This window comes from Neodiprion fabricii, chromosome 4, assembly GCF_021155785.1.
Source record: "Neodiprion fabricii isolate iyNeoFabr1 chromosome 4, iyNeoFabr1.1, whole genome shotgun sequence".
Taxonomy (NCBI): domain Eukaryota; kingdom Metazoa; phylum Arthropoda; class Insecta; order Hymenoptera; family Diprionidae; genus Neodiprion; species Neodiprion fabricii.
In genome coordinates, this window is record NC_060242.1 from 25,402,569 (window position 1) to 25,428,297 (window position 25,729).

At 39.1% G+C, this 25,729-nt stretch overlaps 4 protein-coding genes and 1 long non-coding RNA gene across 5 annotated transcripts; 4 read left to right on the top strand and 1 right to left on the bottom strand.

Moving 5' to 3' along the window:
- Positions 1-632: 632 nt before the first annotated feature.
- On the top strand, positions 633-4,391 carry LOC124181743 (titin-like). The gene is made up of 3 exons (XM_046568595.1): positions 633-719; positions 2,469-2,699; positions 3,302-4,391. Exons 1-3 carry the CDS (start codon positions 656-658, stop codon positions 3,748-3,750), a joined length of 744 nt encoding a protein of 247 aa, XP_046424551.1. The 5' UTR covers positions 633-655; the 3' UTR covers positions 3,751-4,391.
- Positions 4,392-5,350: 959 nt separating this feature from the next.
- On the top strand, positions 5,351-8,255 carry LOC124180126 (uncharacterized transmembrane protein DDB_G0289901-like). The gene is made up of 3 exons (XM_046565236.1): positions 5,351-5,470; positions 5,588-5,843; positions 6,776-8,255. The coding sequence occupies exons 1-3, from the start codon at positions 5,404-5,406 to the stop codon at positions 7,788-7,790; spliced, it is 1,338 nt and encodes a 445-aa protein (XP_046421192.1). The 5' UTR covers positions 5,351-5,403; the 3' UTR covers positions 7,791-8,255.
- A 5,497-nt stretch (positions 8,256-13,752) lies between these two features.
- Positions 13,753-17,992, top strand: LOC124180129 (glycine-rich RNA-binding protein 7-like). The gene is made up of 6 exons (XM_046565239.1): positions 13,753-13,908; positions 14,612-14,803; positions 15,459-15,776; positions 16,423-16,582; positions 17,650-17,763; positions 17,874-17,992. Exons 1-5 carry the CDS (start codon positions 13,824-13,826, stop codon positions 17,708-17,710), a joined length of 816 nt encoding a protein of 271 aa, XP_046421195.1. The 5' UTR covers positions 13,753-13,823; the 3' UTR covers positions 17,711-17,763; positions 17,874-17,992.
- Positions 15,493-16,072, bottom strand: LOC124180133. The gene is made up of 2 exons (XR_006870214.1): positions 15,942-16,072; positions 15,493-15,809 (listed from the first exon to the last, which is right to left on the bottom strand). It is a non-coding gene; the product is annotated as an uncharacterized LOC124180133 (long non-coding RNA).
- Positions 17,993-20,303: 2,311 nt separating the features above from the next.
- Positions 20,304-25,164, top strand: LOC124180130 (keratin, type II cytoskeletal 1-like). The gene is made up of 6 exons (XM_046565240.1): positions 20,304-20,454; positions 22,025-22,216; positions 22,671-22,964; positions 23,614-23,773; positions 24,823-24,936; positions 25,047-25,164. The coding sequence occupies exons 1-5, from the start codon at positions 20,370-20,372 to the stop codon at positions 24,881-24,883; spliced, it is 792 nt and encodes a 263-aa protein (XP_046421196.1). The 5' UTR covers positions 20,304-20,369; the 3' UTR covers positions 24,884-24,936; positions 25,047-25,164.
- Positions 25,165-25,729: the final 565 nt, after the last annotated feature.

Consider the following 25,729-nt stretch of genomic DNA (forward strand, 5'->3'; position numbering starts at 1 on the left):
GAATGGGAAAAAGTTACATGTTTTTAGTTGGGCAAAAACTAACTTTCAAGCCAAGATTCGTCAAAATCAAGAGAAAAAAATGCCTCCAATCTAAAACAGTTTGATAACGATTGGCCGTAACTCTGTTATGAAATTATTGATATATTTCAATAAACAAACAACAAAAGGTCTCTCTCTCCATTACACATGAAAAAAAAAGGAAACGTTTACTCAAGAGATGACAGACGACTTGAACATTCTCGAAGATTTGAGGGTTCGAAAGTTTATGCATGAAAGAAGATAATATTATTATAGGATCGGATGGATGTTACATGTCGGAGGGTCACCAACCCCGACGATTTACCAGCTAAGGAATCCAGATATTCTATTATGAGCTTGGATCCGGGTCTAGCCTGTTATTTATCTTCTTTTTATCCTCAGGTAGGGCTGGCTTCTGGACGCAAGGAGACCTCTCAGGGCTGCGAACAAAAATATAGGCAACGCCTAACGGCACTAGACTTAATCTCGTAGAGATAGTTTGAGATAGACCCTCGCTATCTTAATGGTCAACTTAAATACCTGTGGGACTCGAAAGGTATATAAACCGGATCCTTAAACGACGGTCCCTTAGTGTGGTTTGGTCAGTCGAAAAAAATCAGGTGCTCCTGAGGGTAAAATGAATTTTAAAATCATTTTCTTTCTCGCGGCAATCGTCGTCGTCAGTTACGCTGAGGTTAAAGGTATAAATTTCACACCTTGTCTAAGATTTTTTTTTCGACATAGTTATTCTGCGCGTATTTAGTTTCTCACGCTTCGTCAGATTGTCAAGTACATAATTTTACCGAAAAAACCATTTCATTACAATTATATAATGATAATTACCGAAAAACCGTTATTGTAACAAGATAAAGCTGTTGGATAAAAAAAAAATTATAAGACACTGCTCAGTTATACGGATCAAGTCTGTATTCACTGCAGCTGTAGTCATTGCTATTAGATTCCTATTCAAGTTATATACTTTTTTAGATAAAGTACGTTCGCAATTTCCGAGGGAAATTCTCGAGGATATCATTGCCTGATATCGTTTTATTCAGACAGTCGACAACAACAATTTTACAAATGATCTTTTTATTGCGAACATAAGCTTCATCAATTGAATATTTTTTACTTATTGCACTCAGTTAGTGATCTTGAAAAAATTCTGGCAATATCGAACTAAAATATAAATATTCAGTGAACAGAATCATTCGTCGACTGGAAAATCGTGAATTCAAGTCCAGGATAATCACATAACACGAATGACAGTGATATTTGTCAGGTGGTATAGCGTGTAACTGATAAATTTGAATTATCTGAATAAACTTCCATTATTGGTATACAAAGAGACATCAGCTAGGGAAAAATGGTAAGTCGAGGACGGGCGTGTTGTTACAAATGAGAATGTATGAATGTCAATCGTGACGTGACAGATTATTGAGTTGGGCAACAACGGCATAAGAATAATCTTTACAAAGTGAGTAAAATATAGATTATGTTTTCAATGATTCATTTCTCTCGCATTTCCATCGCACGGAAATTATGACTCAGGTTATACGGTGTATTGTTCGTGTTCTGAGAAAATGATTGGTTTGAATGTATGTTTTATATTATCTCCTTATATGTCATCATGTACGAAAAATGTATTTCAAGTGAAAAAATAACAGCTATACGATCAAACGTTACAAGTCTTGCAACAAAATCGAATAAAGATAAGCCATCTGAATCGAGAATCTCTATCATTGATGGTATCCCGAAATATTGTCCTATTTATGGTGAAAAAAATTTGAATTGGTAAATTATTGATTGATTTGACAGTAAAATAAATTATGTCTCCAAGTCTTGTTAAATATGATGATGGAAGATTTCTTTTTCACTACACTCAACTCAAACAGGGTCATCAGTGAATCTGTAAATACACAGTTTTTCATTCTCCACGATCCGTTCGATCGAAACTTCTAGGCAGTCTTTAGTCATGAGTAAAGTCTGCGAAAAATGAACTAAAACATGTGAATTTCTCGGGCCTGTAACTTATCAGTCGCATTCAATCATCCGAGAAGAAATTTACCTAGCACAAATACAAAGAAGGCGTATAATATTAATATGCAATGAAGCGTCCAGCTTTTCGAATCTTCATGGTTATTTCCCCGAGACCTGGCTGTCCAGCTTGAACAGGTGTAGTTTGATTGACCTCCGGTGTTAACGGAGCCTGGCAGTCCGCGAATATGCATAAATTCTAAATATGTGGTATGCACGTTTTAAAAACGGCAACCCCTTTTCACGATTCTGAAATATGAAAATATTTTTGCATTTTACAACGTGTAGCATGTTTATAAGAATGTCTGTTAGTATAATGCAATGATAACGATTGCAGTACGTCGGTTATTTCAAAAGGTGTAAAAATAGTCGGCAGTTCCATTCGTTGAACTAAGTGTGTACATGTATAATCACAGAAGCCAGAGAAAGCAGAGACGTACAAACAGAGAAGCTAGATTACATCGCAAGTCCCGATGCTGCACTTTATAGAAAACTATCCGGCTCTCCTATGAGGAGGAAAAGGTACTGGTTTCCCTCCGTGTACGATGAAGAAGAAGTCGCGAAGCCTTCGGATACCGATAAGAAGCTCGAGGCCATCATAAAATCGCTAGAGGAACTCATCAAGCAGTTGCAAGTGAAAAATTCTGGTGAGACGCTAAGCGACCAAATTCCTTGTGACAGCCAGGAAAATTAACCAACCGCCATCGCGCGCGTAGCAAATCATTATCGGCTTCCGAGGGTATTAACCAAAGTGAAACTAACAGAGCATCCGTCAAACTAATCACTCTGGGATCGGACGTCGTTGGAAAATTTTACAGCTCGTCTGATTCCATCACAGTAACCCTCGCTCTCTCTCCCTCCCTTACTATTATAGAAAATTGCGATCAAGTTGCTTATACACTTTTTGCCCAGTACTTTGACTAACCATATTTCATTCATTCGTCCATTTATTCGAGCTCTCTCTCTCTTTCCCTCCGTCTCTCTGTCTCGCTTTAACAATTTCCACATTTCTGAATAATATGGCTTCCAGTTTAAGGGGGTATATCGTACAAGTAGGTGACTAGTAAAGTGAATGAATTTTCGTAAATTATACTCCGACAACCAATTATAAAGTTCAACTGGGATTTGCTTTATTCAAAAGTACGTAGATCGAGCTTCATTAACGTGCTTTTTCATCGGAATCAATTATCACTAGGCACCGCTGTCCGGTAACATTCCAACTGATATACGAATATTGTGAATCTCGCAGCTCCTCAAAATGCTCAGCCTTACGTCTATTACCCAGTTCCTACGCGTCCAGGAACCGGGCCTTCTTCAGGACCAACTGCTCATTCTGCTCCAGTGACTCCTGCGCCTTCGAGGGCGTTCACCCCTCCCGAAGTCTCGTCAATTCCCGAGTCTACGGTTCACACCATCAAGGTGGAGGTCGTGCCGTGCGCGAAATGTTCTCCTCAAGAGGAGCCGAGCAAGAAGAACCCGGAGGCAGAGTCAGAAAAGCGCGTGACACCCGCTAAACCGTCAAAGTCGGACAGAGACGCCGAAACGCCTGTATTGAACGAAGAGAAACCGGCAAATTCAAAGGAAGGTTCGAAAGATGATAAAGACACTCCAAAAGAGCCGCAGCCAATGAAATTACCCGAGTTTCCTGACGAGAAGGACTCGAAAGATTCGGATGTCACCGCTGATACAAGCGTGTGAATGCCCGGGGTCTAACTTCGGTCTAGTTTCACCTGATTTACAAAAGAGCAAAGCAGATCTAGGAATTAGTAAAATAAAATTCTATAAATACAATTGCTAGGCCAAACATCCGATTTTTTATCTTTGCGACTATAATTGATTTCGTTTCAACTCTTTATTTTTCTTCGAAATCGCGAAATCTCGATTTCCTGTTATCGAGGATTAATTACCTGTGTATTTATTCATAGAAATTTCATATTCTTCTGTAAGAAACCTCAATGCAATAATATATTAATATTTTATAACCGGTTAGGTTTATACAATGAGGGAACTTGTGACATTTGATTTTGTGATTTCAAACAACGACAGATTTCATAAGTTTATAAATTTATACAAAGAATGTTAGCAAAGCATTTGCCCTTGTACTTTTCTGGTATGTGAAATAACTAATTATCTTAACGTTGAGGAGAGGATAAACTATTTACTGAGACCATTTCTGACAAGATGATATAAAGTTACACGCATTATAAGACTGATTTAGTTTAGAACGTACAATTAGACTAGAACAAAATATCAGATTGGTTGTATCCCTATACTGTATTGATAAGGATAAAATAGTGATGAAAAAAATATATAATTATTAATCTTCGGAAACGACTTGCCTAAATTGACAATGCGAATTTAAAAATATTTATTTATCTTTAATTAAGAACAATTTCGCGTTAAGGTGACACGTCATTAAATCTGTGAATTTTTTCGAATGACTCTTTTAACGATTAATAAAGGTTCTTGTAACAAATATTTTCTGCCTATGTATTTGGATCTAAATTGTATTCGACACATTTCTAAATATTCGTTGAAATAACGTCGAAAATAAGTGCCCCTCAAAAATGTGTTGCGTTAGAGATTTTTATTTTTTGTAAAACTTTGAGGTGATTCCACGACTAAAAGTGACTATACCCCTTATTGAGACCGCGGTATTTTCTGCTGCCTCATGATTGAGATGTGTTTCGAAGTCTCCACAGGTGATGCTTTTTGATTGCTACCACACGGTATGAAAGTGTGTCAACATTTTCATACATTAAGCTTGTCATGTGTAAACGTTTCACTCTGAAATATGCAACATCTCGTTCCAGGTATTTCCAGGAGTAATAATGAAACACCAAGCTGTATCGGAGTAACCAATCGTACAAGCTAGTTCGTATATAATACGTTCTAGGATTATGTTTATTAGTTCCGAATAGTTGTTACTTAACTCCGAGTATAGCCTCAGCCCCGCCACACAAATGCACGAGTGACAATGCTTTAATGATTCGGTAATCCCCAAGGTCCGAGACTACGTGTGTAGACGTGATTTTAGGTCCGTCCGTTTGGTTTCTTAAAATCTCTTAAATGGAGAGATTTTTATGATGCAAAAACCGTCGTGGCACGGAGCATGAGATACGCGTTCAGTAAACTTGATTTCAGGCAGGTTCTTTGAATTTTTTTTCCGAACAGACCGATCGAGCGGTTGCATTTCTTCCTTCCAACATGACTACGTGATTGTGCGGCAATAACGACGCTGCTGTTACACAGTATGCGACGCTTATAGAATCTCAATCAGTGATCTAAGGTCGTTTATACTTGTTAAAAAAGGGCAGTCGTCCAACTGGACGCAGTAGAATCGATTCAACCATGGCGAAGCGCGTTTCGATCGTGTTTTTGAGTGCCTCGATCTTATGTTTCGCCGGGACATTGGCAGGTAATAAATGTACCATCCACGCTCTACTTTCCTCAAATCTTCGAATAACTCTTCACTCGGACTTTATACACCGACCTAAATCAACGTGCGTTGAAGTTACACTTTTACCGCTTCCAGATGATCGGATATTCTTCAACGCTGAGGATGAACGCCGGTGGAACACGCCGCCGGAACTCATACCAGAATCGGTTGGAAAATCTAAAGTGGCACCGGCAGATCCCCAAGGAAGATTCCTGCCGTTTTCTGCATCATTTTCCCTAAGCGCAGGCGAGAATAATGCTCACTCACTGAACGTTGGGGCGAATGACGGAGGAGTCAGTCTGTCACAAAGTGCAAGTCAGGCTGACAGCTTTGGCTCTTTCGGCGGTAAAGGGTACGTCCATTCTTTTATTTCAGTTGAATACTCTGAAACAGATTCAGGGTCGATAGGGAAGATAATTAGGTAATGAATTCAAATCGATCTTCGCCATCTGAAAAGAATTTGTTAATTGCTCAGAAATCTTATCGAGTATTTGAACCCGTTGCTCTCTTAATTATTACAGTCATTGGAATGATCAGTGGTACTTCCCACGCTTTCGGTATTAGCATAAAAAAAAACCGCCATTATTCAAACGTGAAATATCTGTGCGTGAGTTTTTAGTAGAGAAAGTTGAGAAATTATTGATCAAAGTGTGTAAAAAATGAGTTTTGTACCAGAAAGAAATTCTGTTCACCATTGGAGATTATTAGAGTTTGATATCAAAGCCGCAATTGCTTCAGTCATCCGCATAAGTTATGCCGCCTGACATGCTCACCCGAATTTACGTGACTGAACTGTAAAAGAGATCTCGGGTGTGAAAATCAAATTGTGTCACGAATAAATACCATTCATTGTATTATATTACATTATACACTGAAATTCAGTAAAACATCAGTGAAAAGTCACCGAATCGTCACTGTATATGCACAGGTTTTTTTCCCAGTCGTATACTTGTAACTGGGAATCAGTGAACTTGAATGATTCAAATTAGGAGAATACTTCGATCATCCGGTAAAACAAAAGCGAGTAATGTGATTTCCGTGAAGTTGTTAATAAACTGGTTTACGTAGTTGAAATTCGGTTTAAACAAAAATTTCTAAAATCGCAATTTTCAAGGAACTTCTTTTAATTAAATTCAACTCGATTAAGTCGAGTTATACATTTCAAACCGTTTCTTTCCCGGCGTTTCAGAGTAAGTACCATGCATCATTAATCTCGGTTTCGAGACTCGTAGCCAAAATGATTATCCCGGTAAAATTAAGCCAAAATTTCTCTCACTATCTCAGACCCGGGTTATCAGCCAGTCAATCTTCGTCCTTTTCCGCGGGTCTAACGGGGATCTCAGCGTCGGACTCGAACGCGTTCAACCTGAACCACCCAATCTTCGGAGGAACCTCGCAAGCCAACAGCAATTCGTTCAGTCTGGGCGAGGCGACTGCAACATCGCACGGCGGCGCGAACAACGGTCACGCGACATCCGGTGCGCAGTCCAACGTGGGCGGGGTGTCTTCGGGAGCGACTTCCGGCGCCGGTGGTGGACACTCCTCGGCCGGCGGCGAGGCCTCGGCCTTCGAATACCAAGGTCACCGTCAGGGTCGCCCGATTTGGACGAACTTTGGACCGAACACGGAACCGAACCGGAACAACGGCTGCGCGGGATATCGTCACAGGGGCAACTTCCGGTCCGGGAACTACTTCGACCCGAGCAGAGGCTGCGGAGGCGGAAACAACGTCGACGCCGCGAATCGCCAACCCTCCACCCAGATATCAGCAGCCTCGGCCAGCTCCGGCGCCTCCTCAACCGGAAACGGATTCTCCTTTGGCCAGTCCGTATCGCAGAGCAATTCGGGGCCCAACGGACCCTCCGCTTCGACTAGCCACAAGGTTCAGACGTCCGGAAACGCCCAGGGCTTCTCTCAGGGGTCCGCCGCCGCGGTGGGCCAGACGAACGGACAAACCGACGCGAGCTTCGGCTCTGGGACCCTCGTCGCGAGCTCCCAGGGGACCGGAAACTCCTTCGGGAGCGCCGTTTCGGCGAACAGAGGGCAGCACTCGGTGGGACAGGTCGACTCGCACACTCGGGGAGACGGGACGGTTCAGGGAACTGCCAATGCTGGATCCGTCAGCTTCGTCAGGTTCCCTGAGGAGTCTGGTCAGAATATCCCCCGCGAGTTTGTCAGGAGTCGGCCTGCTTCTCGCTCCGAAGATCAACGCAGACGCAAGACGAACAGGAACAGACATCCGGTTGACACCATCATCACAGAGATTACAGACTCCGTTGCGGATCTCTTTGATATCTGATCGAAGTGATCAAACCGCGACGAATGAGCCGTGGTGACTTCGTTTTATCTAGTTATCGCAAACAATGTCTCGTGAAAAAAGAGTATGAATGTTTTTAGCCAATTTCACGTAGGCGCATACGGTTAGATTCTTAAGAATGTGTAATTAATTAATCGGTCCAAAGTGTTGACAAGACTTCGAAGAAATTCGAAATCGTATCAACAGGTATTTGCATCGTCTTATTCAGTGACTTAAGACGTGACTAATTTTTTCACAATTACTCTATGATGTGTCGAAAGAAAATTTGAACAAAAAATAATCACTTTTTGTCATATTCTTGGCACTAACTACCAAATTTTGTGGAATTATCGAGTCTATTCAGACCCTGACAGTGGGCGCGTTTTGCACACAGGTTTTTTCCTACATTAGTTTGCTTGTTGAAAACAATCCTGTGAACGTGTAGCAAGATAAAGTTCTTTCAACCAATTACGCGGAATTATTTACTCCTTTCCTCCATAATTACTCTGGAATAACTTATTTTTAATTGAGGATACGATCGTACTGTCTTATGCAGTCTGTTGTTCTCGCTACGAGCAAAAATCCGACCGGAATCGTTAATGCTCTTCATGCAAAACGTGTCTTCTATTTATGGTCGTGAGTTCATTATTATGTTAAAAGCTTGACACCCCTCGTCGATCTTCCAACGAATATGCACTGAGGCAGTTAGTCAGCCAAAAACTGATAGGTACGTTTTGTTAATTTTATAACGAAACGGTCACATGTTGGATATTTATCAGATTATTATATTTATTCTTAGGTTACGAATCTAGCATATTCTTTTGATTTTACTCTGCCATGACTCATTTTATTAAGAAAATTGTTCTTTACCCATTCACTGAGATTTTTTTTCCTCGTAGTCGGATAAATGGAAACGTTGAATTGAACACCGAATATGAAGAAATCTGTCTGAATGATTTTGTGAAAAATATAGTTTTCTGAATAAAATGCACTATCATAGAATAAAATCGAACAAATCTACTAAATTTTCAAACATTTTCGAACGATTTTAATATAAAAATTTAATCAATATTCAACGTACCACCATCTCGTAATCAAACTGATAAAAAAGATCATTTTCCGGACGACCAATGACTGTCTCAAAAACTTCAGTAATCATTACAATCTTCGGTATTTCGAAAACTACTGTTTATGATTAGCCAAGACGTATAGAGGTCGCCGGAGAAATCCTCAAAGTGGGTGAAGGTTTCGAACTTCAAGGTAAAGGTCAATGTCCCGAGAAGTTAAAGATTCGGTAGCGGCATCTACAGTTTCTTGGCCGATGGCAAGGCGAAAACGATGGCTACTGTCTTCGGTAACTTATCGACATTGGCGACTACGCTAATCTCTACGACTAACAATAAGGCGACGGTAAGTGTCAGATGTAACCGTCACTTGGAACGAAAGAAGATCTCAGACGATTCGAAGTTACCGAAAGAACCGATGGAGAAAAAAATAAAAATTTCAATCTCGTGAGAAGTTAAAGATATTCGAACGCTGCAGAAATATCCCACGAATATTCAAATCATTGTTTTATTCGAGTTTTGTTGGGTTGTAAAATATTGTTCACCCGTTTATTAGCGCGCCTTAAATATTTTATAACTCCGTATCACACACTTGAAAACATTTCGGGACACGTTTTGACTATTGTATTTCAAGGAAAATTAGTTATCTTTTGCAAACTGGAGTATTGAGTATTAAAAAAAAATTCATAAAACAACAAAATACCGGTAAATCGATCATTCTACTGAAACAAATCATAACTCATTTAATTTTCAACATTTTGAGCTGAAATTCCACCGAGTAACTATCAAGACACAGGTATTTAAGAAAGAAAAAAAAATACGGAGATACCGTGTGACAAAAAAAGGTATTTATTTGGGTGAGTGTATTTTTGACAAAAGAATGAATTCACGATTTTTACGATATTTCATTATTTGTCATGGATCAAATCGTATTAGGTGCCATTTCGTTTCTATTACCCCAACGTCACCGTAAAAACGTACTAATTGTTGTACTGGGTAAGAAAATTAACTTCGCTAAACAGTGCCCAGCCTTACCTTAGAGAAAAAACTTATCGTATCTAATTGTTTGCATTCAGTTCATGTGTACTATACTTAATATTTGCGTTCGAGTTTTTCTCAGAATACTCCGTGGTCAATTATACAGAGATATTGCGATGAAGTTGTACAACAATTACTCCATGACTCGGGGATTCACAATCAAACTAAATTGGCTCTACCAGTGAGTCATAGGTAATTCACGATTTTAATTGCAGAAGAGAATTAAAAAGGTCTGTAACTGCCATTTTCTTTTTTTTTTCAAATTAAATTTTGTTTCAGAAAACATTGCCTTTGCCACTTACATACTTTCCAGGCAGAAATTGAAGGAAACAAATGTTACAGTCTTTTTTCTCTCTCTCAATCAGTGTGGCAAATAAACGATAATATTTGCAAGCAGCATGGAATAAATATAAATAAAAAAACAACAACACAACGAATGATCATCACTATTCGCAGACATGTCTCACGTCGACGACGCGAAATGAAGTTTCGTTTTGCTTTCAGCGAATCATTAGCATTTTTAGTACGTTTATAGTGGTAACAGTCTCATCATCTGCGCGTATTATACTAATTTGCTTGGATTTCGTGGTATCTGAAATGTCTCGCACAGTTGATAAACCCTACGGATGAACAGTGATGCCACTAAGCTTTCATCCCATATGCTGTTTTTACCAGTTTCCCTACCGATTGAGATCTCTCGAGCATTCCGACTTCGTAGTTAGTTCGAAAGGCTGGTTCTCAGACACCAGTGTGTACATATAATTGCAAACAGCATAATCATACAAAGCGTATCTTCTTCGAATGTTCTCTACTACCATAACGTTTAACATTGACCGTGGAGTCGGGAATCTCGTTGCTTATTATAAGTGCGGCTACTTAATCCACAGGGAAGAGTTGAATTACTGTACTGAAATTATCATCTTGGAATGTTAATTGCAGTGTTTTGTGCCAAGCCTTTTACAGTAGACCTTATCCTACGACTGTCTGTTTTACCATTTACAGCAACACTGCACGAAGGTACAGAAAGTCCTACGAAGCTGAAAACCTTTCTGCGTAGCGCGTTATTTGATATCGTCTACGATCCAGTTGAGCACTTTTAATGCCGATGCCATTGAATTGAATCAACCGATTACTGAAATCGAATCGATGATGCATGTTCGCGAGAAGACGCTTCGCCTCTTGACTTTATTACCTTTCCTTTCATTGATTTCAGCGATTCTCCTGTTTCTGATTCCGATCTTTCAGGCTACCACTGCAGTCTGCGTCATCCAGGTATACGCATATTGATTGTACGTAATGATCTATACCGCGGCTTTTTAATCGGCATTAATAACGGACGATTGGAACTGGCATACTACTTGTGTGGGACTGCGATTGAAATGGAGTAACTACGCGCTTACATCCGAGGAATCCTCCGAAGAATTGCTATTAATTATGAGAATCGTCCGTACCAAATTGCCCAATCGTACGTTTGAATTTGAATTAAAAATTAATATCGATGTCTGGAAATAAATATCAGATTTCACACACGAACGGTAATTGCTGCTCGGTTCCTTGCCAAATGTGAGGATAGTTGAAGATTGAAATAACTATTATTCCCGTCTGGTAAATTTGCCGGCATCACAACCTTGAGGTCGCAGCGCCGATTAATTAACCGAGACTTTGCCTGTGCCTCGGGCACGAGACAAAAAATCCAAATGGATAATATGATCATCTGTTAGCCTGCCTCTTAAATGAAATGATCATGTTTACGAATCCTGCACCTTCATATCCAAAGCAGAATTTCAAGAATTCAATTTGTCGTTTCACATTGTCGATTGATATTTCAAGATTAACTCGAGGCGTTGTGAAGAGCTGACGACAGGTCAAATAGTTATTTTAACTAGCTACTTTGCTTTGAATATGTTACAATCGATGGCTCATCTATTCTTATACAACGCATAGAGAACATGATTATAATATGGTAGATTGAAGGTTACGCGTCACTAAAATCCCACAGTAAACAAGAAGATGAATTCAGCTATGACGATTGGTGGAATTTATAAAGATGATTTTCATAGAAATACAAATCAATATAAATATATTGAAAACGAAATTAATTAACGAAAATTAAAAATTAACGAATTATTGGAAGAAAATTGAAGTCTGCTATGAATAGCAAATTCTCAAACATTTTTTGTACAGACCATTTATCCGGAATTCGATGGCAACCTGAATAACCTGATGCTAGTATCAATTTCTTACAAATCCAAAAGTGAAACCAAGATTATTTCGCATTCAAGAAAAAAAAGTTGACAATCCAATGAGACAAACGTATTGTAAGTACCTAGTTTCTGCGTATGATGTACCCCGATATTCTACACAGTCGTATGAGTACCCAGTACGCTGGTGAGATTTTATTGCTTAAGTGACCAACAAATCGTCGAACGCGAATGAATAATTCTTATGATTACCACCATAAGCTCTTAGTTGCATTAACTCAAAGCTTTTCCTAATGATACTTTGTAATTATATAGATATGAGTGTCTGATTTCTATAGATTCTTATACGGAGACCTTCGAATGTTAGAAGCTGACAAAATGTATTCAGAAATCGACAACGTCTGAGTTTCAATCCAGTATATAACGCGAAAACTATGAATCATACGAAGAACAAGCTGGGAATTGAGAAAATTTACTTTCGAATGGATTTCCAAATCGTAATATACAAAACAATGTAACAGCCCCTGGAAGTTTATGAAAAATCAAAAATATCTTAGTTTTTCGGGTTTCCCAAAAACTCTGATAGTATAGAAAACCTGAAGTTATGAATACTATGCGGTATAAGTTTTAAAAAAAATCAAATAACGGTAATTTTTCAGCATAAACAGAATTTTGAATTGTTACTTTATCGTCTCTGAGTTCGCAAAGTGCTCTTTGTGAGCTGAAAAATTATATTTTCTTTTGAGAAAAAAATTCAGCAAATAATGTATAATTTGCGAACTAAATTCAGCCCCATATTAGAATTCATGCACAATGTTCTACAATAACGAAGGAGAATCTCAAGAAATTTCATCGAAATGAATGAGTGTTTCAGAAAAACCTAAAAAACAAAGATGTTTTTGATTTTTTTCACCTTCAGAGACACAATATTTTGCAGATTATGACCTCAAAACTCACTTGAAATTTTTTCGTTCCCAACTCTTTTGTATAATGTACAGTTTTTGAAGTTCACCGTCTTCAACTCGGACGGTGACGATTCTGGAATGTAAATATTAGGTTAACTATTATTGTCTGAACGCATTCAAGTTCAAATTCACAAAACATCACACTTACCTCTATTAAGTAGTGAAGAAATTTCATACAATTTGAACCGGCTCTGATTGTAACACAGTAAGGATTTTGGTCAATTTGGTTACACGTGGAATATTCCACGTAAATCCGGATGGATGCAGTACGCAAACCTTACGTAATCCACAGAAGAAATCTGTTCAAGATTTATAGGAAGTTAAAGATTTTTTTCTAAAGCCCTGGTAGTTTCCACAGGAATCATAAACCGTAACCGATTATTTACGGTGTGAGGTTGTGTAAAACTGGAATTTGAAATAGGTAGGGTCAAGGTTCTCTTCTTGACTCACACAACGAAACTTAACCGTCTAAGTCGGTTCTTTTTTAGTTTGAGATTGGTAGATATAATAATGAAACAGCATGGATGATCACCACACAAGGCTGCGTTTGGTTATTCCCTAGAACTGTAAAAATTCCTAATTACTAGGCACTGAGCCGGCATCGTAAGCGGTTAAACAATAAACAGATATCCGATACAGACACGTTAGGAACAGAAGATTACGTAACTATAATGGATTATTAGTGTGCAGAACAGTAGCTATAAAAGCTGCAACATCAAAGGATCCATCGTAGTTTATCTCTGGTTTCCATGTACAACAGACTTCAGAATGTGGAAACTTCGAGTATTGGGTCTACTGGTGCTGGGATGCTGTGGCGTCGTCTTTGTTTCCGGTGAATCAGTTCAAACGGAAGGTAATTTTGAGTAATCCTAATTCATCAAGTCAGTTCAGGTTCAGTTATACAAGTCAATTTTAACGGTCTCAGAAATTTGTTGAGTACTGTAAAACCGGTACCTCAGCTTGCTGTGTAACATCTAACAAGTCATCATCTTCAAATCGGTGTTTTCGTTGTTGGATAAAGTGGAATTTCACTGCTTGCAGGGCATAGTATTAACGTTTCACATTTACAATCGGTAATTATTCATCCGATTCAGTTTTAACGAATTCACTTTGCCGTGATCGGTAGATCCATTATTGAACTAGCAGAGTCTGCAACCACGATTCTATTGCAACTCATGTATGATGTAGGACAGTGATACGGTTAATGATGTACAGTTGGAGTCTTGAACTTGAATCGAAGGTAATTATAGGTGCTACTTTGACATGCGACGACACATTTTTCGGCATAAAGCTTCGAAAGCCGTTAAAGATCCTGCCTACAAGTCCTATAGGTCACAATTCCGTAAACGCAAAATTGACGTGCTCCGATAACAAGAAGCACTCGAGCAACAGCCTCTGTAACAGGATGTGTGACATAAATTTAGATTCGTTTATAATTTAAGTTGAGTGATGCGTGGGTGAAGACTTGAACAATTGTGGAAGATAGCACATCATACTAGCTATTGCTCGTCAAGTTGTTAACGTTTCGTTTCTTATTATTATTTTTTTTATCAAAGGTGCAACTGCTGCGAATGATGGCGATATGGTAACACTGTCCACCGAACTCAAGCCCCCGCCACTTCCGGCTGCGGGTGAACACCGCGGAATTGCTTACCTCGTCAATCTCTTCGCTGTCAGAAACAAAACTACTGACACCTCCGAGGAAAATGGTGAAAATACCCTGGTCGATAACAGCCCGGAAATCATCGGTATGTTTAACGATTGATCTATCTGATACACCTACTAACAGAACATTTTTGTCACGACGGACAGATACTTTGAAACACAACACTGTAAATTTTTAATGCGTGTACATGGAAATGATTCTGCAGGTGGTAGGACTGTTTGGAACGCTAAGCCGTCCAAGATTTTACTGACAATTGTAACGAAATTAAAATAAAACATGACTTAACTTTCTTGCATTAAGGTTGAATATTGTTTTAAATTGTTTAATTGCTGAAGGTTTACTTATATTGCATATAAAAAATCTTGAAAATTAGCAGTACATTGAACTCGTTTTTCCGAAGATTCTCAAAATTCGATTTATTAAAAGTATTCAATCAGAACGCTACAGAAAAAAAAACTGCCATGAAACTGGGTTTGATCAAATTTTAAATTTTAGATACGTTTGATCTATAACTGACTAATATATTCGAAATGTTGGACTAGATCAACGATTACGTCCGACCATATATCAATCCCAAAATCTTTGATTGTCTTTCCAATAATTTTTTGGAATTTAACCAGGATCATTCATTACTACGTAAAAATAAAAACAGCTTTGAATATCCCGAGTAAAAAATAACCCATCACTGCCATATGTTTAGCGATGCATACAATATGTAAATGAAACCTTTACTTCAGGACCCTTAGCTTCTGTACTTCTTGTTGTTGACGAAGAAGATGATGAAAAATTCACTTCAGAAGACCTAACCGGGAATTTGGGAGGCGACTATGCTACGGTTAAAAGTTCCAATTCAAACGAAGCGCCGAAGGGGACCGAAGTCCGCGATGTCGTAGGAGATAAACCCAAAAAGACGAAGAAGATCCGTAGCAAGAGAACACTATACAAAAAATACGGCGGATATGGTGGCTACCCTAGCGGAGGTGGTGGCGGATATGGTGGCTACCCTAGCGGCGGTGGTGGCGGATATGGTGGCTACCCCACTGGTTCTTATGGTGGTAAGTGGTGCCCTTGATCTCGAGCATTTTTATCTGGAAGAAGAAAAACAATCAATCTATGAGATCGGAATATTTTCCAGGTGTACTTGCTTCGCCACTATCTTGATTTTCACACCTTCGCAATCAGTGTCAATTGATCGTAACCTTTCGGGCATTCAACCTCACCATAATTCTCCAAATCTAGTCCGACATCTACTTCTTCTTCTTCCGCGTTCTCAACTAATACTGAGGGAAAATCGTGAAACCAAGCAGCCCAAGTTTCTGATTGCGCATGCGCGAGCTTTATTGTCTGCGTTATGACTACCAAGAGTTACAATAACAACCCAATTTCGATTTATCACTTGACGCGTGAGAGTTTCACATTTCACGAGTCAGTTGGCTTCCCTGCCAAATTGGAGGAAAAAATGTTATAGGTTATTAGAAAATATTAATAATTATAAAGTAGAGTTCAATTACTTTCCTCTGTTGGTGATTCAGCCTGCTAAAAAGTTTCGCCGTTTTTTCGCGGTAAGTCACCTCTAGTTTGTCTCAAACTCAATATCTCTTCACCTTCCCGCAAGCGCAGGTTCCATTCAGAGCGAGAATAGACCGGAGTGGATATCAAAGTTACTTTAAATCAATCTAGACATTGCTACCTTATTTTCAGGAGGGGGTGGATATGGTGCTGTTGGAATCCCCGTATTTGTTGTGCCTATCAGCGTGTATGGCGGCGGCGGCGGCGGAGGTCGGGGCAAGGGACACCACGGAGGTGGGGGCGGAGGTGGAAACTATGGAGGTGGTGGATATTACCCAGTAGGAGGCGGAAGGTGAGTCCTATCTCAATAGTTTCATCAGACCAACTCTGCGTGAACGGATTTCATGGGAACGATGGTAGCGAAACTAAATTCTGTGAAAAAAAAACAAAAAAGCTCTTCAGGAGTTGAAAACATCGTCAAAGCCGAATAATATCTAATAATTGTTGGCGGACAAGTTCAGATTGATGGAGGGGAGGGGGGGGGGGGGGGGGGGGGCGAGTAAAGAAACCCGGTGAAATTTACAACGTGAAAATCGGAATTCTTGTATAATGGACCACTTCTTTCTAGTAATTTTTCACCTCTGCTCTCGAGGAAGTTGAACGCGGTACCTATTCTCGACGATTACAGAGTGGCTCACATTATCGCTCGAATGCATTCCCGTACAATGCACATATGCTTATAGTATTTTTTAATGGCATAACGTTGTAACTGCTACCAAGCATAGCTTCTGCGAACTTCAACAAGTATATTTTGTATGTAGATATTGTTATCGGTACGCCTTTTCAATGCGACATATTCCAACTATTTGTAGATCAAAAACTTTCCGAGCATGCTAAAATATATTGAATTTGTCATCTACTGCCTGAAATTGAGAATGAGAAAATTCATAATTTCGTAATATGTCTGAGTATTCGAATAGGTAATTATATCTGACAATTATTGTTCAAATTTATCTCAATGTTTGTAAGTATCATACACGTCTGTGTTAAAATTTTTTAGGAAATGACCTTTTCCATACAGGATGTCCAAAATTAGTTGGAAAAATATTAAATGTAATCTGTAGACTATACGATTTCAAGTGTATACTTACTGCTTAAAGATCTAAATGAAACATACAGAAAAAAGATGAATTTGTCAAAATACAATCCGTAAGATACATAGTTTTTAGTTAGAAAATCCATCAAGTAAAATCACAACCATATCTCCCATGAGTCGAGCGATTCCCCAAAAAATTCTGCGCAAAGTGTGGCACAGAGAAATTTGAAATACTGGAAAACAAAAATGATCTTACGAGAGTGCGTGTGTCGTGAAGGTATTAAATACCGTGAAAGAGAGTAAAACGACTTGTGTTATTTCAGGGGTGGTGGCTCTCAATCCTCGGCACAAGCTTCAGCTCAGTCGTCTAGCTGGTCGTATTAGCCGAAAGGCAAATTCGAGTTCACCGTGCCTTTGTGCGTGACGGAGAATTACCGGTAAGCTTTAATTGAAGTCAAATGACTGCCGAGTGCTCGACTGGCTCGCTTATAAGTTCTATGCAATCGTAATTCATGGCAGAAATTAACAAATTATTTCGTATTTTCAGCTTCAAGTCGAGACAGGAAGTGCAGAAATAACGATGAACACGATTGATCGTTCAATATTTATTAATGCTCAAGACAATTAAAAAAACGTAAATAATAAAGCAAGAATTTTTATTGTAAACGAGCTCTTTTTTACCTGGTAAAACCGCTGCGAGGACTTCGCAAAGTTTTTGCAACAGATGACATTTTGTCCTGGATACGTTCCTTAGGAGTCATCGCTCCTGTGTAATGAACTCATTTGGATTCCACTCCTTCCTCATTTTATACATATACGTATATACACTTTATACGTACATATACACAATCACGAGAAGAATCTTGCGCATGTGTGTATAATCACTAGAGCCGGAGCAACTAGTCAAAATATTTCCTTTTCGCTGGGCTGGCGTTGAAACTATAGATTCACTGATCTCCTCAGTCTTTAGCAGGCGCCTATTCAATTACCTAAAATTTAATTTCAAAGGTCTCACAACCGCGGACTTGGAATCTCACGCACTGATCTAATATTGGAGAATCAATAAATCATTATTTCGTTCGCTCTTTTGTTTTGATTGCTCGGTATTTCTATCAACGAGTGTTAGATTCATGTCGAACAGACAATAAAGCACGAGCGATTGTCTTGTATAAACCGAATTTATGCGAGAAGAAATTATCTTAGCTTCTCGATGGAGGTTTCTCTCGACTGAAATGTTTTGATGCAAACCTAATTCCGTTACTTTCATCGGAAATTCAAGTGTTTTGTATTGCCAAAAGGCATATTGTTATACTTACTCACTTTATCGAAATGCTAGCTAACTTGTTCCTAGCCAAGCCTTTGAAACTCTTTGCCATGTACGATTTCCAATCTTACTCGATCTGTTGACATTTTGCTAATCCAAACATGATTGAACCGTGACTCGATGAAAACGTAACAGACTGATTCTATCCACCTGTACCGTTCGACATATTGACCGGTCTGAAATCAAACGCTTACCGTAAACATTATCCTCGCGAGAGTCGTGACTGGATGGAAATCAAAATGGAAATACAAAAAAATATAAATATATCAAAAACAAAATGATATGTAGATTCTTAGAACAGAAACGCGTCGAACTAATGGCAGCAAAACAAAATCTGTTATAAGCAACCTCTTAAGCGTTTTTTGCATTGGCATTATAATTTTATTTCATTATAAATCATTTTCATTCACCTGGAGGTCACCAGGTAATCTGAATAACCTCATCCAATTTTCGATTTCATACGATTGAAAAAATGAATACAAGGTGATTTCGCATTTCAGAAAAAAAGATTCAAGTTCTCGGCAAGACAAATGTTTCTGCATATTTTGGTGTATCGCGATATTCTTACCGGTTGTGTGAGTACCAAGTTCGCTGGTGAGATTTTATCACTTGAGACATAATTGGCAAAATATCCTGATTTTATGATGACGAAAATTTCATCGTACACGGAGAAATACGATAGGCTGCGAAATAAATAATTTTTATTATTACCAACAAAAATTATTAGCTGCATTACCTCAGAGCTTTTTTTAATGATACCTTGAAATCATAATATATATGAGTCTGTAATTTTTATAGACTTTTATTCGAAAGCCTCCGGATGTTAGCAGCCGACAGAACACATTTTGAAATCGGTATTGTCTGACAAGCGATCTACTACCTGTATAACTCTGAAACTATGAATTATACAAAGTAAAAGTGGGGAGTAAGACAGTTTCAGAGTATGGTGAATTTTTAAGTCTTAACATACAAAACAATATGGCAACCCCCGGAAATTTGGAGGAAATCAAAAATACTTCGATTTTTTAGGTTTCTCGACAACTCTGATAGTGTAGAAAGACTAAGGTATGAGTTCATTGCTGCAGTAATTTCTTATAAAATCCAAGTGATGCTAATTTTTCAGCATAAGTAGAAAATTTACGGTTTTCGAGAAACCCGAAAAACAGGTACGTTGGATTTTTTATCACTTTTCACCACGTGGAGTCCGGATAAATGTGGCGCCAAAATTTTACGTTAGTAAAAGAAAAAATCTGTTCAAAATTTCTTGGATATTAAATATTTTATAAAATCCCTAGGAGTTTGCAGAGAATTCGTAAACAACAACTGAAAATTTACGGCATGAGATCATGCAAAACTCGAATCCGAAATAAGTGGGATCAAGGTTACTTCCTTGTCTCACATAAAGAAACTTTATCGTCTACTTTGATTCTTTTTACAGTTTAGGAGTGTTCGATATGATTATGGGATAGCATTATGATCACCAGACAAGGTTGCATTCAGTTATTCCCTAGACTTGTAAGAAGTTTTAATTACTATGCACTGAGGCGTGATCGAGAGCGGCTAAAAAGTAAACAGATATCCGATACACAGGCGTTGGGAGTAGAACATTGCGTAACTACCATGAATTATCAGCGGGAAGAACGGTAACTATATAAAAGCTGCAACGTCAAAGGATCCATCGTAGTGCATCTCTGGTTTCCATCTATAACAGATTTCAAAATGTGGATACATCAAGTACTGCGTATCATTTTGCTGGGGTGCTGTGGCTTCGTCTTCGTCTCTGGCGGATCAGTTCAAACGGAAGGTAAACTTTGTGTTTTGTCGGAAATTGACCACCAGGATTAATTCCCGTACTTCCCTTTCATCTTGAAATTAATACTTATAACAATTATTAATATGGGCAAGGTTAGGTATTTTAAATAAACCCACTCGGTTTGGGGGTCAATTGAAGATGGTTTATTACCCCAGAGGAGGAAAACCTCAGCAGGAACTGAGTGAAAACCTCCTCGAAATCGTGTACGATGTATGTGAATGAATGTTAGATTTATGAGTGGATGTGTGCACTGGATGTATCTAGAGAGAGAATTGTGACGCTTCGAGTGAAGACACAATAGGGGTGAGCTCAACCGCCTTACAAGATGCTAGCGTGGAAGCTAGTTACACGATAATTATCAAGGCGATAATTAATTCCCCAGTGGGAATACAAGAGAGAGATGGAACGGCCGAGAGGCGCTCCCTTAATGGCCGAGAGGCGCTATTTTTATGGCCGAGAGGCGCTATTTGAATGGCCGAGAGGCGCTATGTCATGGAGCGACGACGAGTGTCGACCCTCTTATGCCGCAGTAGCATTGTCTCAGTTATGTATCAACACAACCATCGTCACAAATACTACTTAGCGTCAGTTGAAATCAGAGATTCGAATTATAGGCTCACCAAATTGGAGAGGAGCCTGAGTGCTGTCTGGCTCACGCGTATCAAGCAACTGCCCGTGCCAGCACGTGTTGACCCGGCGTTTCTCCGACTTACCGTACTGCGCATGTCAGGTAGCCATTGTTTTCGAGTTCTGCACAGATTTGAAGGTGTGTGTCACACGTAATCACATACGCGTATCCCAATACAAGTAACTCTGCCGTGTAGGCACGATACACTTTGAATAATCCCAATTCATAAAGGTCCGGTTAACGTCAAGTCATTTTCCACTTCATCTTAAATTTTCTCCACTACCGTAAATCCCGCATCTTTGCTCATTGGGTAACAGCTAACAAGTTATCGTCTTTAGATCGGTGTTTTCCCTGATCCAATGAGTGCGTAGATCTCATTCATTGTGTATAGCGAAATTTCGCTGCTTACAGGACATAGCGACTTTTCACATTTACAATCAATGATTATTAATGCGAATCGTGTTCAAGCAGTGTACTGCAAGTTAGAGATCATTTTCTAATTCACTTAACTTTAATCAGTAGATCCATTAATCGACTGGCACAGTCTGCGACTGCGATACTTGTGATTAATGAGAGACGCGGGACAGTGATCGGATAAATGACGTACAGTCGAAGTCTTGACCTTTAATTGGAGGTTATTGTAGATGCCATTTTGCCATGCAGACATATTCTTCGATAGAAGGCATTAAAAGCCGTTGGCCATCGTACTTACAAGTCCTAGGGAAATCAAAATTTTCACGCTCCAAAAACAAGCAGCACTTGAGCATCAGCTTCTGTAACAGGATATGCCAAATAAATTGATATTCGTTTATAATTTAAGTTCAGTGATGCGTGTGCGAAACTTGAACATATGTGGAGGAAAGCACATCATACAAGCTATTACTCGTCAATTTGTCTACGTTTCGTTCCTTATTATTATTGTTTTCATCTAAGGTACAACTGTTGCGAATGATGGCGATATGGTAACACTGTCCACCGAACTCAAGCCCCCGCCACTTCCGTCTGCGGGTGAACACCGCGGAATCGTTTACCTGGTCAATCAGTTCGGTGCCAGAAACAAAACTACTGACATCTCCGAGGAAAATGGTGAAAATATCCAGGTCGATAACGGCCCGGAAATCATCGGTATGTTTAATGATTGTTCTATCTGATACACTTACTCACAGAATTTTCGTAGCGATGGACAGATACTTTGAAATTTTATTGCGTGTGCATGGAAGTAACCCTAAAAACTGCCGGGCTGCTTAGAAAGCTAAACTGTTTTAGATTCTACTGAAAATTATGATGAAACTACGTAACACATGACGTGACTCTCTGACATTCGAATTGAATTTCATTTCAAATCATTTACTAAGTGAACGTTTACTTGTATTACATATACAGAATCCTCGAAATCGGCGGTACGTCGACCTCGTTTTTCTAAAGAGTCTGAAGGTTCGATTTACAAAAATTATTCAATCAAAGCTCTAGTGAAAAAAAACTACCATAAAACTGGATTCAATTCGATTTCAGAATTTTGACCGTCACTGCAATATGGCTTGCAATACATACGATATATGAATGAAACTTTCAATTACAGGACCCACAGCTTCTGCAATTCTTATTGACCAAGAAGAAAACAAAAAAATCACTTCAGACGACTTGACCGGGAATTTAGGAGAAGACTATGCTACGGCTCAAAGTACCGATTCGAAGAAAACGCCGAAAGAAATTGGTGTCGAGACGATTGTCTCTAAAAACCGTGATGTCGCAGTGGGTAAACTCAAAATGCTGAGGAAGATTCGTAGCAAGAGAACTCCATCCAGAAAATGCTACTCCTGCGGAGGCGGAGGTGGTGGCGGATATGGTGGCTACCCAAATCGTTCTTATGGTAGTAAGTAGCGCCCTTCACCTCAAGCATGTTTAACTGGAAGATGGAAAATAATCAATCTATGAGATAGGAATATTTTCCGGGTGTACTTGCTTCGCCACTATCTTGATTTTCACACCTTCGCAATCAGTGTCAATTGATGTTAACCTTTCGGGTATTCAACCTCACAGTAATTCTCCAAATGCAGTCGGACATCTCCTTCTTCTTCTTCCGCGTTCTCAATTCATACTGAGGGGAAATCGTGAAACCAAGCAGCTCAAGTTTCTGATTGCGCATGCGCAAGCTTTGTTGTCTGCGTTATGACTACCAAGAGTCACAATAACAACCCAATTTTGATTTATCACTTGACGCGTGAGAGTTTCACATTTCACGAGTACATTGGCTTCCCTGCCAAATTGGAGGAAAAAATGTTATACGTTATTAGAAAATATTATTAATAATTATAAAGTAGAGTTCAATTACTTTCTTCAGCTGGTCATTCAGCCTGATAAAAAGTTTCACCATTTTTTTTCGGTAAGTCACCTCTAGTTTAACTCAAACTCAATTTCTCTTCACCTTCCCGCAAGCGCAGGTTCCATTCAGAGCGAGAATAGACCGGAGTGGATGTCAAAGTTACTTTAAATCAATCTAGACATTGCTACCTTATTTTCAGGAGGGGGTGGATATGGTGCTGTTGCAATCCCCGTATTTGTTGTACCTGTCGGCGTGTATGGCGGCGGCGGCGGCGGAGGTTGGGGCAAAGGACACCACGGAGGTGGGGGCGGAGGTGGAAACTATGGAGGTGGTGGATATTACCCAGTAGGAGGCGGAAGGTGAGTCCTATCTCAATAGTTTCATCAGACCAACTCTGCGTGAACGGATTTCATGGGAACGATGGTAGCAAAACTAAATTCTGTGAAAAAAAAACGAAAAACTCTTCAGGAGTTGAAAACATCGTCAAAGCCGAATAATGTCTAATAATTGTTGGCGGACAAGCTCAGATTGGCGCGGGGGGGGGCAAGTAAAGAAACCCGGTGAAATTTACAACGTCAAAATCGGAATTCTTGTATAATGGACCACTTCTTTCTAGTAATTTTTCACCTCTGCTCTCGAGGAAGTTGAACGCGGTACCTATTCTCGACGATTACAGAGGGGCTCACATTATCGCTCGAATGCATTCCCGTACAATGCACATATGCTTATAGTATTTTTTAATGGCATAACGTTGTAACTGTTACCAAGCATAGCTTCTGCGAACTTCAACAAGTATATTTTGTACGTAGATATTGTTATCGGTACGCCTTTTCAATTCGACATATTCCAACTATTTGTAGATCAAAAACTTTCCGAGCATGCTAAAATATATTGAATTTTTTCATCTACTGCCTGAAATTTAGAATGAGAAAATTTATAATTTCGTAATATGTCTGAGTATTCGAATAGGTAATCATATCTGACAATTATTGTTCAAATTTATCTCAGTGTTTGTAAGTATCAGACACGTCAGTGTTAAAATTTTTTAGGAAATGACCTTTTCCATACAGGATGTCCAAAATAAGTTGGAAAAATATTAAATGTAATCTGTAGACTATACGATTTCAAGTGTATACTTACTGCTTAAAGATCTAAATGAAACATACAGAAAAAAGATGAATTTGTCAAAATACAATCCGTAAGATACATAGTTTTTAGTTAGAAAATTCATCAAGTAAAATCACAACCATATCTCCTATGAGTCGAGCGATTCCCCAAAAAATTCTGCGCACAGTGTGGCACAGAGAAATTTGAAATACTGGAAAACAAAAATGATCTTACGAGAGTGCGTGTGTCGTGAAGGTATTAAATACAGTGAAAGAGAGTAAAACGACTTGTCTTATTTCAGGGGTGGTGGCTCTCAATCCTCGGCACAAGCTTCAGCTCAGTCGTCTAGCTGGTCGTATTAGCCGAAAGGCAAATTCGAGTTCACCGTGCCTTTGTGCGTGACGAAGAATTACCGGTAAGCTTTAATTGAAGTCAAATGACTGCCGAGTGCTCGACTGGCTCGCTTATAAGTTCCATGCAATCGTAATTCGTGGCAGAAATTAACAAATTATTATGTATTTTCAGCTTCAAGTCGAGACAGGAAGTGCAGAAATAACGATGAACACGATTGATCATTCAATATTTATTAGTGCTCAAAACGATTAAAAAAACGTAAATAATAAAGCAAGAATTTTTATTGTAAGCGAGCTCTTTTTTACCTGGTAAAACCGCTGCGAGGACTTCGCAAAGTTTTTGCAACAGATGACATTTTGTCCTGGATACGTTCCTTGGGAGTCATCGCTCCTGTGTAATGAACTCATTTGGATTCCACTCCTTCCTCATTTTATACGTATACATATATACACCTTATACGTATATATACACAATCTCGAGAAGAATCTTGCGCATGTGTGTATAATCACTAGAGCCGGAGCAACTAGTCAAAATATTTCCTTTTCGCTGGGCTGGCGTTGAAACTATAGATTCACTGATCTCCTCAGCCAATTAGCAGGCGCCTATTCAATTACCTAAAATTTAATTCCAAAGGTCTCACAACCGGGCACTTGGAATCTTTCCGTAAACACTGATCTGATATCAAGAGATTCAATAAATCATTATTTCGTTTACTCTTTTGATTTTATCAATCGTTATTGCCATTCACGGGTGTTAGATCCGTGTTGATCAGAACATAAAGTGTAACCGATTATAGCCATTCTGTGTATTTTGTAATTGAGCCTTTATGACCTGCTATAAAATGTTAGACTCGT